Raw genomic sequence first — 14,081 nt, forward strand, 5'->3', positions numbered from 1 at the left:
ATGAGTGAGAACATGCGGTGTTTGGTTTTCTGTTCTTGTGATAGTTTGCTAAGAATGATGGTTTCCAGCTGCATCCATGTCCCTACAAAGGACACAAACTCATCCTTTTTGATGGCTGCATAGTATTCCATGGTGTATATGTGCCACATTTTCTTAATCCAATCTGTCACTGATGGACATTTGGGTTGATTCCAAGTCTTTGCTATTGTGAATAGTGCTGCAATAAACATACGTGTGCATGTGTCTTTATAGCAGCATAATTTATAATCCTTTGGGTATATACCCAGTAATGGGATGGCTGGGTCATATGGTACATCTAGTTCTAGATCCTTGAGGAATCGCCATACTGTTTTCCATAATGGTTGAACTAGTTTACAATCCCACCAACAGTGTAAAAGTGTTCCTATTTCTCCACATCCTCTCCAGCACATGTTGTTTCCTGACTTTTTAATGATCGCCACTCTAACTGGTGTGAGATGGTATCTCATTGTGGTTTTGATTTGCATTTCTCTGATGGTCAGTGATGATGAGCATTTTTTCATGTGTCTGTTGGCTGTATGACCTCTGAGCTTCTTTCTTTATCTGTAAAATGAGAATGATAATGAAAATAATGATAATGATATGTTAAAAAAAAAAAAAAAAGAAACCCTGTTCATCCAATTTCACAGCATTAATTTAAAGATTATCATAATGGATATAAAAAGTAAATAACTATGCAGATGGTTGTCATGGTGATAGTTATTTATCTGTCCGCTTTGTTTCCATGGGAAAGGGCAAGAAGTGCCAGTGGACTCAATCGTACATATCCAACATTTGGACCTTTGTCCTTTACTTAAAGAGGCACTCCAAAAAGTGAACAACATTAAGAAGTTTTCTCAAGATTGATGACTCAATATTTTTTTAAGTCTAATGACATATTATATATTCAATATAGCAGTGATGGATACATTTTTTTTTATTATACTTTAAGTTCTAGGGTACATGTGCCCAACATGCAGGTTTGTTACATACGTATACATGTGCCATGTTGGTGTGCTGCACCCATTAACTCGTCATTTACATTAGGTATATCTCCTAATGCTATCCCTCCCACCTCCCCCCAGCCCACAACAGGCCCCGGTGTGTGATGTTCCCCTTCCTGTGTCCAAGTGTTCTCATTATTCAATTCCCACCTATGAGTGAGAACATGCGGTGTCTGGTTTTTTGTCCTTGCGATAGTTTGCTCAGAATGATGGTTTCCAGCTTCATCCATGTCCCTACAAAGGACATGAACTCATCCTTTTTTATGACTGCATAGTATTCCATGGTGTATATGTGCCACATTTTCTTAAACCAGTCAATCATTGATGGACATTTGGGTTGGTTCCAAGTCTTTGCTATTGTGAGTAGTGCCACAGTAAACATACGTGTGCGTGTGTCTTTGTATGCAGCATGATTTATAATCCTTTGGGTATATACCCAGTAATGGGATGGCTGTGTCAAATGGTATTTCTAGTTCTAGATCCTTGAGGAATCGCCACACTGTCTTCCACAATGGTTGAACTAGTTTACACTCCCACCAACAGTGTAAAAGTGTTCCTATTTCTCCACATCCTCTCCAGCACATGTTGTTTCCTGACGTTTTAATGATCGCCATTCTAACTGGTGTGAGATGGTATCTCATTGTGGTTTTGATTCTCTGATGGCCAGTTATGATGAGCATTTTTTCATGTGTCGGCTGCATAAATGTCTTCTTTTGAGAAGTGTCCGTTCATATCCTTCGCCCACTTTTTGATGGGGTTGTTTTTTTCTTGTAAATTTGTTTGAGTTCTTTGTAGATTCTGGATATTAGCCCTTTGTCAGATGGGTAGATTGCAAAAATTTTATCCCATTCTGTAGGTTGCGTGTTCACTCTGATGGTAGTTTCTTTTGCTGTGCAGAAGCTCTTTAGTTTAATTTGATCCCATTTGTCAATTTTGGCTTTTGTTGCCATTGCTTTTGGTGTTTTAGACATGAAGTCCTTGCCCATGCCTATGTCCTGAATGGTATTGCCTAGGTTTTCTTCTAGGGTTTTTATGGTTTTAGGTCTAACATTTAAGTCTCTAATCCATCTTGAATTAATTTTTGTATAAACTGTAAGGAAGGGATCCAGTTTCAGCTTTCTACATATGGCTAGGCAGTTTTCCCAGCACCATTTATTAAATAGGCAATCCTTTCTCCATTTCTTGTTTTTGTCAGGTTTGTCAAAAATCAGATGGTTGTAGATGTGTGGTATTATTTCTGAGGGCTCTGTTCTGTCTGTTTTGGTACCAGTACCTTGCTGTTTTGGTTACTGTAGCCTTGTAGTATCGTTTGAAGTTAGGTAGCGTTGTGCCTCCAGCTTTGTTCTTTTGGCTTAGGATTGTCTTGGCAATGTGGGCTCTTTTTTGGTTCCATATGAACTTTAAAGTAGTTTTTTCCAATTCTGTGAAGAAAGTCATTGGTAGCTTGATGGGGATGGCATTGAATCTATAAATAACCTTGGGCAGTATGGCCATTTTCACGATATTGATTCCATGAGCATGGAATGTTCTTCCATTTGTTTTTGTCCTCTTTTATTTCGTTGAGCAGTGGCCCCTTGTAAGTTGGATGCCTAGGTATTTTATTCTCTTTGAAGCAATTGTGAATGGCAGTTCACTCATGATTTGGCTCTCTGTTTGTCTGTTATTGGTGTATAAGAATGCTTGTGATTTTTGCACATTGATTTTGTATCCTGAGACTTTGCTGAAGTTGCTTATCAGCTTAAGGAGATTTTGGGCTGAGACGATGGGGTTTTCTAAATATACAATCGTGTCATCTGCAAGTAGGGACAATGTGACTTCCTCTTTTCCTAATTGAATACCCTTTATTTCTTTCTCCTGCCTGATCGCCCTGGCCAGAACTTCCAACGCTATGTTGAATAGGAGTGGTGAGAGAGGGCATCCCTGTCTTGTGCCAGTTTTCAAAGGGAATGCTTCCAGTTTTTGCCCGTTCAGTATGATATTGGCTGTGAGTTTGTCATAAATAGCTCATTATTTTGAGATACGTCCCATCAATACTGAATTTATTGAGAGTTTTTAGCATGAAGGGCTGTTGAATTTTGTCAAAGGCCTTTTCTGCGTCTATTGAGATAATCATGTGCTTTTTGTCTTTGGTTCTGTTTATATGCTGGATTACATTTATTGATTTGCATATGTTGAACCAGCCTTTATTCCCAGGGATGAAGCCCACTTGATCATGGTGGATAAACTTTTTGATGTGCTGCTGGATTCAGTTTGCCAGTATTTTATTGAGGATTTTTGTATCGATATTCATCAGGGGTATTGGTCTAAAATTCTCTTTATTTGTTGTGATGACTCAATATTTTTATGGGGTCTTAATTTCTTTTCTGTTTCTCAGAAGAAATGTCGGTATATGTTGGATGCGTTACCAAGCAATTTAAATTTCGTTTCCTGCTATTAGGTATTAATATTAACCGAGGCCTCCTATGCTTGGGAAATGTAATCAGTGCTCTTGGAGATGACAAAAAGGGTGGCTTTGTGCCCTACAGAGATTCCAAGTTGACTCGACTGCTTCAAGGTAAGCCCAAAGTGCCTCTAAAAATAAGAGAGTAACTCAAAATGATAGTGCTGAGAAAGCAAAGATGAAACAGGTAAAAAGCCAGCTATTTGGACTATGACATACACAGTTGTCTAATTGATAAATATGAGAGAGTGCTGTTGGCAAGCAGGTTTCTAAGATAATGGAAAAATGTCTTCATATATGACATTGAGAGCCAAGAAATCTGCGGTGCACCAACTGTACTTTGTACTTTGCACCTGAAAATGAATTTGGTTACTGTTTCTTTAATTATTAGTGCTGCTAAGCAGAATTCCCTGGAGAGTTAAGATCCACCTAGAGGAGGCATCCTAAGAATGTTTAATTTCACGAGTGGCTCCTAACTTACTTAGGCCAGGCCCCAGTTGTTTTAATCTGATTAACTGCTGAAATCACAATCCCTTTTGAGAATGGGGACACATGCAATAGGATTTAAATGTATATCGCATCAGAAATCTTAGATATCTATATATTTCCATTGTTTCAATATAAAAAACATTAAGAACGTTTTCTTGTAGCTCTGAATTTTAAGTCACCAACCCGAATGGACAGCTTTGCTTATATCCTACTTGTTTGATTTCATTTCCTTTCATTATTCTTTATTGTTCTTTTTCAGATTCTCTAGGAGGTAATAGCCATACTCTTATGATAGCCTGTGTGAGTCCCGCTGACTCCAATCTAGAGGAAACATTAAATACCCTTCGCTATGCTGACAGAGCAAGAAAAATCAAGAACAAACCTATTGTTAATATTGATCCCCAGACAGCTGAACTTAATCATCTAAAGCAACAGGTATAAGGAACTTAAAATTTGACGGGAAAAATTACAAGTATGTGAGTGGAATGGTAGAGCTTCTGTTTCTCAGTTTTTTCTCTATCAGAAGTTTAGAGATGTTGGTTAGGCATGTTAGTTTGGGGACCTCTTAAAATAACTCCTATTAACGTGTTTGCTGTCCATTTAAGATTGGGGGTAGCACTGGAGAGTTCACTGATAAAGAAGAAGTGAGCAGTGAGAGATGAGATGAGAGGTGTAGACAAGGGCTAAATTCTGAAGTTCCTTATATGACTTGTTAAAGAATTTGGAATTCAACCTGAAAGCTGTGAAGAGCCATTGAAGAGTTTTAAGTAGGAGGGTGACATGATGAAATGTGTGTTTTGGGGAGATCACTCTAGCAAGTATAGAGAAAATAGATTAGAAGTGGGCATGACTAGAAGAAGGAAAATAAATCACTGCACAAAACAAAGAAGAGAGTTCTAGAGAGAAGAAACATAGGTGGCAAAGTACAGTTGATTCTCAAACAATAGGAGTTTGGTCCAACCAAACACAGATCAAAAATATGATGTTTGCAGAATGAGAAACCCATGTGTAAACTTTTTGTACATGTGGATTCTGCAGGGCTGACTGCAGGACTGGACTATGTGTGTACATTTTTGTATACGCACAGGGTATACAAAAATGTATATGCAGGGGAACCAATCCCCTGCATATACATAGGGATAGCTGTATAGTGGCCAGGAGCACTGACACTGCAACTAGCCTGCCCATGTTGAAATCTTAGCTCTGTAACTCACTAGCTATGTACCTTGGGCAAGTTCTCTGTGCGTTGGTATCCCTATCTGTACAGTAGAAATAATAATAATACCTTATTCTTAGGGTTTTCACGAGGGTTAAATGAGTTAATACATGTAAAGCACTTAGAACAGTACTTGCCATATAGCAAGTGCTGGAAGGGTCTGAGATAGGACAGAAGTATAGTGCATTTGAAGACCTCAAAGAATGCCAGTGTGGGCCGGGCGCGGTGGCTCAAGCCTGTAATCCCAGCACTTTGGGAGGCCGAGACGGGCGGATCACGAGGTCAGGAGATCGAGACCATCCTGGCTAACACGGTGAAACCCCATCTCTACTAAAAAATACAAAAAACTAGCCGGGCGAGGTGGCGGGCGCCTGTAGTCCCAGCTACTCGGGAGACTGAGGCAGGAGAATGGCGTGAACCCGGGAGGCGGAGCTTGCAGTGAGCTGAGATCCGGCCACTGCACTCCAGCCTGGGCGACAGAGCCAGACTCCGTCTCAAAAAAAAAAAAAAAAAAAAAAAAAAATGCCAGTGTGGCTAGAGCGCAGAAAGCAAGGAAAGAGTACAGGCTTACCTTAAGGATGTTGTGGGCTTGGTTCCAGACCACCACAATAAAGCAAATATTGCAATAAAGTGAGTCACAATTTTTTTTGTTTTCCAGTGCATAGAAAGTTATATTTACGCTATACTGTAGTCTATTAAATGTGCAATACCATTATGTCTTAAAACAATGTACATACCTTAATTTAAAAATACTTTATTGCTAAAAAATTGTTGACGCAGAGACATGAAATGAGCATATGCTGTTGGAAAAATGGTGCCAATAGTCTTGCTTAATTCAGGGTTGCCACAGACCTTCAATTTATAAAAAAACACAGTATCTGTGAGGTGCAGTAAAGTGAAGCACAATAAACTGAGATGTGCCTGTATTCTAGGATAAGGCTAGAGGGAAAGCAGAGGACTGATCCAGGACTCATGGACAATGTTAAGAAGGATTTAAGCCAGGTAGTAACTTGATAATTTATATTTTTAAACAATGGCCTGGCTGCTATATAGAAATGTAGTAAAGCAAGAGTAGATTCATGGGGATCATTTAAGAAGGTACTGCAGTAGTCTAAGCGAGAGATAATGATGACTTGGACTTAGAGTGCTGGCAGTGGTGATAGAAAGAAGAAACCAATGAATTAGATAAGGGAATGACACCCAGATTTCTGGCATTTGGAACTGGATATTCACTCACCTGGGTTACACTGGAAAAGCACCAGGTTTGAGGATACCAGACAACTAAGTGGAAATATCAGGTAGATAGTTGAATATAAAAGTCTGAAGTTCAGAAAGATCTGTGCTTGAGGTAATTTTGGAAGTCACCAGTTTCAGGTAATAGAAACCAGAGGCAGAGATGAGACATTCAGAAGAGAATATAAGGAGAATGTAAGTAAGAAAACTCCTACTGGCTTTGGGGGACTTTACCATTTAAAGGACAAGTGGAGCAAAGATGAACCAAGAAGGAGACTTAGAAGATGAGTTAAAAGAATAGAAGGAAAACCAGGAAAATGTGTCTTGTAAGCCAAATGCTACCAAACAGTCAGTCAAGTAAAATGAAGACTGGAAAATTCTCACTGGATTTGGTGACATGCAGCTCATTTTTAACTTGGGCAAGTTATTTCATTGGAATGATGTAGGCAGTCATACTGGAGTTAGTCGAGGAGCAACCGAGTGGCGAGCAAAAGAAAATGGAGGCAATTGGTGTATTACTCTCTCAAACTTTGTGAAAAAAGAGAGAAATAGGGTAAGGGAGATAGGAAATGGGGTTGGGGAAGACGCTTTTGTTTTGTTTAAGATGGGAGAGACTTGAACATGTTTTAATCTTAATAGGAAGGATCTTATAGAAAGGGAGAAATTGAAAATATAGAAGAGAGAAGGGATAACAGAGTAAGATTCATAAGATGGCGAGAAGAGTAGGAATCCAAAGCACATGCAAGAAGACCAGTCTTGGGAGGGAGAACAACTCCCCTTGTGTCATAGGAGGGAATGGGAGAGGATGCTTATACATGCGCTCTGGTTTAAGATCCATCTACATGAAGCCTCCCTTTGACTATTTCGGTTTTTGTTAATTTGCTTATTCTGTCTTGTATTATTTCCTACTATTTTAGACTTTAGGCTTATCTTTCTTAACTAGATTGTAAACTTGGGAGTAGGAGTCGTATTTTATTTTTATATGTCCGAACATTGTCTAGCCCAGTGCTGAGACTGATTTTGAAAAATAGGTACTCAAGGCCAGGAGCAGTGGCTTACACGTGTAAGTCCCGCACTGGGAGGATGAGGTCAGCGGATCAGTTGAGGTCAGGAATTCAAGACCAGGCTGGCCAACATGGTGAAACCCTGTCTCTACAAAAAATACAAAAATTAGCTGGATGTGGTGGCAGGCGCCGGTAGTCCCAGCTACTTGGGAGGCTGAGGCAGGAGAATCACTTGAACTTGAGAGGCAGAAGTGCCACTGCACTCCAGCCTGGGCGACAGAGCAAGACTCTGTCTCAAAAAAAAAAAAAAAAAAAAAAAAGAAAAATAGGTGCTCAGTAAAAACTCATTAAGATGTAGATAAAATGGACAACTCATCTTCTACTTAATAGTTGTTCATGTAATGCTGATTGTCCTGTTATCATTGGATCATCAACTATGTATGATGCCTTTGGTAGTATCTAAGATATGCTATTTGCCTTAGATTTCATAGACATTTAGTAAAATTACCCTATTGCTAATTGTGGTAATTTTACTGCCAAGGGATGAGTAGCATTTGGTTGGTGGCTAGCTGATTATGTTTCTTTGCTTCTCCCAGGTACAACAGCTACAAGTCTTGTTGCTACAAGCCCATGGAGGTACCCTGCCTGGATCTATAAAGTAAGAGTCATAGATTAATTTTAATTGTGTATTCTAGTAGAGGCTATTTTTCCTAATAATAGTTTTTCCCTGGTTTCTGCTAGCACTTGGTGTCAAGGTAAGGATCTTACCAATTTTGCTGACTATTTAGGACTTAGTTATGTTTAAAGCAGCCTAATGTAACAGAAAGAGCATGGGTTCTGGCCTCAGAAATTTATTAATTGGAATTCTATTGTGAGGAAGAGCTGTCTCTTTTTCCTCATTTGTTTGACATCTAGTTATATTTGTATAGATTCATGGATATTTATTTTATTCTATGGGTTAACATCCAGCACTATTATTTGTTTTTTTGCTCAAATTGTTCCTGCTTTGTCCATTAGGAGCTCCTTCAGGTTGGCTCTTCTCAAGTTTTTGATCATTTCTACAAGAGTTTCCAAACTCATCTTTTTTTTTCCCTCCCCCAGTTCTGGAATCAGCCATGTCTCCAAGGAGCCCTAGTTCCTTTCTTTTTTTGTCGATGGAAAATTGTGTTTAGAAACCAAGATTTGGGTACTAGTGCCAGCTGTGTTTATTGTTACTAGAGTTTTACTGCTTCTAAGCACTCTGAGCAGGTAGAGCTCAGAAATAGTCTACATGTGTAGTAACATACACATATACCTTCATCTATATTTTTGAATATATCTATCTGCATATATATTACAAACCATGAGTTTATACGGACACCTCTGATACTATTCCAATGTGACAGGGTTCATTTTGGTTTTTCCCCTTTCCTTACTTGTAATTTCTTTCTCCAACAGTAAGAAACCCAGCTCTCATCTGCAATCTATTTATTTACTTGTTCAGTTCTACTATACACATAAAGTAGTTTCAGAATTATTAGCCTATATCTCTGTGGGAAATACTTTTTATGAAATAGATTACAGCATTTTTGTACAGTTCTTTTTATCTTTAGGCTTAGAGAATCTAAGCAAGATAACGTTTCCCACAGTTACTGTTTGTATTCCCTTTTAGGCACTCTCCCCCGAAATCTTAGTTACTTTTTTTTGTTTATATTTTAGGTATGTGAAACATAATGGATCTAAGAGTCAGAGTTATACAAAAGGATATACTTAGAGCAGAGAAATGCAAATTAAACCCCAGTGAGATATCACCTCATGCCCATTAGCATGGCTACTATTATATAAATAAATAGATAAATAACTGAAAATAAGAGGTGTTGACAAAGATGTGAAGATATAGAGAAATTGGAAACCTTGTACACTGTTGGTGGGATTGTAAAATGATGTAACCACTATGGAAAACAGCATGGAGGTTCCTGAAAAAATTAAAACTAGACTTACCATATGATCCAGCAATCCCACTTCTGTGTGTATATCCAAAATAATTGAAAGCAAGGTCTCAAAGAGATTTCTTCACGACCATGTTCATAGTGGCACTATTCACAATAGTTAAGAGGTAGAATAACCCAAATGTCTATCAACATATGACCTGATAAAATGTGGTGTATACATGCAACAGAATATCACTCAGCCTTAAAAAGGAAGGGAATCCTGTCACTTGCTAACATGGGTGGACATTGAAGATATGCTAAGTGAACTAAGCCAGTCACAAAAAGACAAATACTGTACGATTCCACTTATGTGAGGTATCTAAAGTAGTCAAATTCATAAAACAAAGTAGAATGGTGGTTACCAGGGACTGGGGGGTAGGTGGGAAAGGGAAGTTGTTTAATGGGTATAGAATTTTAGTTTTGCAAGATGAAAACATTCTGGAGATCTGTTTCACAGCAAGCAATGTGAATATACTTAACACTAGTGAATAGCACACTTAAAGGTGATTAAGATGGTAAGTTTTATGTTTATATGTTTCCCATGATTTTCCAATTTGTATTTGTATAAATTTATGGGATGTAAGTGCAATTTTATTATATGGATGTTGTGTAGTGGTGAAGTCTGGGGTTTTAGTGTATCCATCACCTGAATAATGTACATTGTAACAACTTAGAAACACAAAGTTAAATACTGGATGTTCTCACTTACAAGTGGGAGCCAAATAATGTGTTCACATGGACCTAGAGTATGGAACAATTGACATTGGCAACTAGGAAAGGTAGGAAGTTTGAGGGGAGTGGGTGATGAGAAACTACTTAATGCATACATGTACCACAATTTTTTTCAAAAAGGAAAAAGGATACACTCAGTGAGGTAAATGTCATTCCCTCTCCATCCCTGCAACTCTGTTCCCATTCCTATTTCCCACCCTTATTTCTACCTCTTTTCTACCATTATTCTCCCTACCCCTGTATTTAACCCATCTCTTTAGTTTCTGGTTTAGCCTTCTTGTATTTCTTTTGTACAAATGAGCAGATACCTGTGTATTTTATTATATCACCTTTTTTTCTCATATGAATGGTAGGGTACTGTATGTAATGATTTTATACTCTTTGTGGCTTTGCTTTGTTCGGTATTTCCTGGAAATCATTTCTAACCAGTTCAGAGAAGTCTTCCTCATTCTTTTTTGCAGGTGCATAGTACTTTTATTGTGGACATGTGCCATACATATCAATTCAACCCCTTTCCTATGTATGCACATTTAGGTTGTTTCCAATGTTTTGCAATTACAAACATGCTGCAGTGAATAACTTGTGTGTATATATTTTTGTATTGTCAGAGGTTTATCTTAAGGGTAGGTTTCTAGAAGTTGGATTGCTGGGACAAAAGGTAAGTACATTTGTACCTTTATAAGGTATATTCACCTCCAGAAGAGATGTACCAGTTTGCATTCCTACCAGCAGTGTATGAGAAAACCTGTTTCCCCACAGCCTCACCAATGGAATGTATTGTCATACTTGTTCAATTTTTGGCAGTCTGATAGTTGAGAAATGCTATCTCAGTGTTGTTTTACTTTGTATTTCTTATGAGTGAATTTGAGCATTTTTTCTTATGTTTAAGGGCCACTTTTATCCCTTTTGCTGGTGAATTGTCCATGTCTTTTCTCATTTTTCTATTGGGTTTTTTGGTCCTTTGGCCTCTTTTTAAAAATAAATTGTGGTAATATATACATAACATAAAATTTACCATTTTAATTATTTTAAGCATACAATTCAACGGCTTTAAGTTCATTCACAATGTTGTGCAGCCATCACCACCATCCACCTCCAAAACTTTTTTTCATCTTGCAAAACTTAAACTCTATACCCACTAAACAGTAACTCCTCATTTTCTCTCCCCCTGGCCCCCGGCAACCACCATTCTGCTTTCAGTCTGTATGAATTTGACTACTCTAGGTACCTCATATGAATGGAATCATACAGTATTTGTCTTTTTGTGACTGGCTTGTTTCACTTAGCATGATGTCTTCAAGGTTCATCCATGTTGTAGCATATGTCACAATTTCCTTTGATTTTAAGATTGAATAATATTTCATTGTATGTTGTGTATCCATTCATCCATTGATGGACACCTGGACTGCTTACATCTTTTGGCTATTGTGAAAAACGCTGCTATAAGCATGGGTGTACAGCTAGGTATGGTGGTGCATGCCGAAGTCCCAGCAACTCAATAGGATGAGGCAGGAGGATTGTTTGAACCTAGGAGTTCAAGGCTGTAGTATGCTAAGATAGCACCTGTGAATAGCTCCTGCGCTTCAGCCTGTGCAACATAGTAATATTCCGTCTCTTTAAAAACAAACAAACAAAAAAACATGGGCCAGGCGTGGTGGCTCATGCCTGTAATCCTAAGCACTTTGGGAAGCGAAAGTGGACAGATCACTTGAGCCCAGGAGTTTTAGACTAGCCTGGGCAACATGGCGAAACCCCGTCTCTACAAAAAATACAAAATTAGCTAGGTATGATGGTGTGCACCTGTAGTCCCAGCTACTTGGAGTTGAGAGGATCACCTGAGCCCAGGGAGGCTGAGGCTACAGTGAGCTGTGATCATGCCACTCACTCTAGCCTAGGCAACAGAGTGAGACCCTGTCTCAAAAAAAAAAAAAAAAAAAACAGACACACACACACACACACAAAACAAGCAACAACAACAACAAAAACATGGGTGTACAAATATCTGATCATATCCCTGCTTTCAATTCATTTGGGTATATACCTAGAAGTAAATAGCTAGATCATATGGTAGTTCTGTTTTTAATTTTTAAATCAAGCCACCATACTGTTTTCCATAGTGGCTGTACCATTTTTTATTTATTTTTTATTTTATTTATTTATTTATTTATTTATTGAGGCGGAGTCTCGCTCTGTCACCCAGGCTGGAGTGCAGCGGCGCAATCTCGGCTCACTGCAAGCTCCGCCTCCTGGGTTCACACCATTCTTCCGCCTCAGCCTCCCGAGTAGCTGAGACTACAGGCGCCCGCCACCACGCCCAGCTAATTTTTTTTTTTTTTTTTTTTTTTTGTATTTTTAGTAGAGACGAGGTTTCACCATTCACAGATGGTCTCAATCTCCTGACCTTGTGATCTGCCCGCCTCGGCCTCCCAAAGTGCTGGGATTATAGGCGTGAGCCACTATGCCCAGCCTGGCTGTACCATTTTACATCTCCACCAGCCGTGCACAAAAGTTCCAATTTTTCCACACCCTCACCAATGTGTTTTTTTTATAATAGCAACCCTGTTTGGCCCTTATTTTTGACAGTTTTTTATATATTCGTGATATTAGCCCTTTGTCTGTGGTGTGTGTTACAAATAATTTCTCCGAATTTGTCAGTTTTCTTTTACTTTATGATGTTGTCATACAGAAAGTTATCATTGTTATGTAGTAAAGCTTATTTTTTTATTGCCTCTGGATTTTTTCAGCAGCTTTATTGAGCTAAAATTTACATATCATAAAATTCAGTCATCTTATGTGTACCGTTCAATGATTTTTATTAAATTTACAGAGTTGTACAACTGTCACCACAATTCAGTTTTAGAACATGTCCATCACCCCAAAAAATTTCCTCATGCCCATTTGCCATCACTCTCATTTCCACTCCCAGACCAAGGCAACCACTAATCTCTTTTCTGCCTTTATAGATTTGCCTATTATAGACATTTCGTATACATGGAATCATAGAGGATGTAGTCTTTTTTTGTCTGGCTTCTTTCACTTATGTTTTGTGGTTCATCCATGTTACAGCATGTGTTAGCACTTCCCTTTTCTTGCAGAATAGTACTCCATTGTCTAGATAGGCCATATTTGTCCATCCATTTACCAGTTGATGGAGGTTTGGGTTGTTTCCACTTTTTGGCTATTATGAACACTGCTGTTGCAAACATTCACTTGTAAGTTTTTATATGGACATGTGTTTTCATGGGGTAAATGCCTGGGAATAGAATTGCTGGGTCATATATTTAACTTTTTATGAAACTGCCAAACTGTTTTCCAAAGTGGCTATACCATTTACATTCTCTGCATGCTTCTGGATTCACAATTAGAAAGCCGTTCCCCACACCAAGGTTAAAAGAGGAATTCGGCCGGGCACGGTAGCCTGTAATCCCAGCACTTTGGGAGGCCGAGGTGGGCGGATCACAAGGTCAGGAGATCGAGACCATCCTGGCTAACACGGTGAAACCCCGTCTCTACTAAAAATACAAAAAATTAGCTGGGCATGGTGGCAGGCGCCTGTAGTCCCAGCTACTCGGGAGACTGAGGCAGGAGAATGGCGTGAACCACTGCACTCTAACCTGGGCGACAGAGCGAGACTCTGTCTCAAAAATAAATAAAAAAGAGGAATTCACCCATGTTTTCTTCTAGTAATAATGTCGTTTTATTTTTTACATTTCATTTTTGCATTTGGTATTTATTCTTATGCATGATGTGAGCCTACTTTCTTTCAATATTTTTGTTTTCAATTACTCATTTTTTCTGATTATAAAAGTGACTAATTGCTTCTGGTAGAACATTTAGAGAAGTATAGAGAATAAAACTTAAAGTTGCTATAATTTCATCACCCAGAGATGACTACCTCTTTCTTCCTAATTTTCCCCCTTTAGATAATTGACTCTGGGTTTCCTGATTACATTTTATTCTCACTATACTCATTTA

The 14,081-nt window shown here is 38.6% G+C and overlaps 1 protein-coding gene across 2 annotated transcripts in view; it reads left to right on the top strand.

Moving 5' to 3' along the window:
* KIF4A (kinesin family member 4A) overlaps window positions 1-14,081 on the top strand; it is a 131,950-nt gene that overhangs the window by 44,216 nt on the left and 73,653 nt on the right. For both annotated transcript variants that reach the window (XM_015127630.3, XM_077988029.1), the window contains exons 8-10: window positions 3,460-3,576; window positions 4,211-4,386; window positions 8,001-8,062. In XM_015127630.3, coding sequence (XP_014983116.1) covers window positions 3,460-3,576; window positions 4,211-4,386; window positions 8,001-8,062 — 355 coding nt within the window. The remainder of the gene's footprint in view (window positions 1-3,459; window positions 3,577-4,210; window positions 4,387-8,000; window positions 8,063-14,081) is intronic.

This window comes from Macaca mulatta, chromosome X (assembly GCF_049350105.2).
Source record: "Macaca mulatta isolate MMU2019108-1 chromosome X, T2T-MMU8v2.0, whole genome shotgun sequence".
NCBI lineage: Eukaryota > Metazoa > Chordata > Mammalia > Primates > Cercopithecidae > Macaca > Macaca mulatta.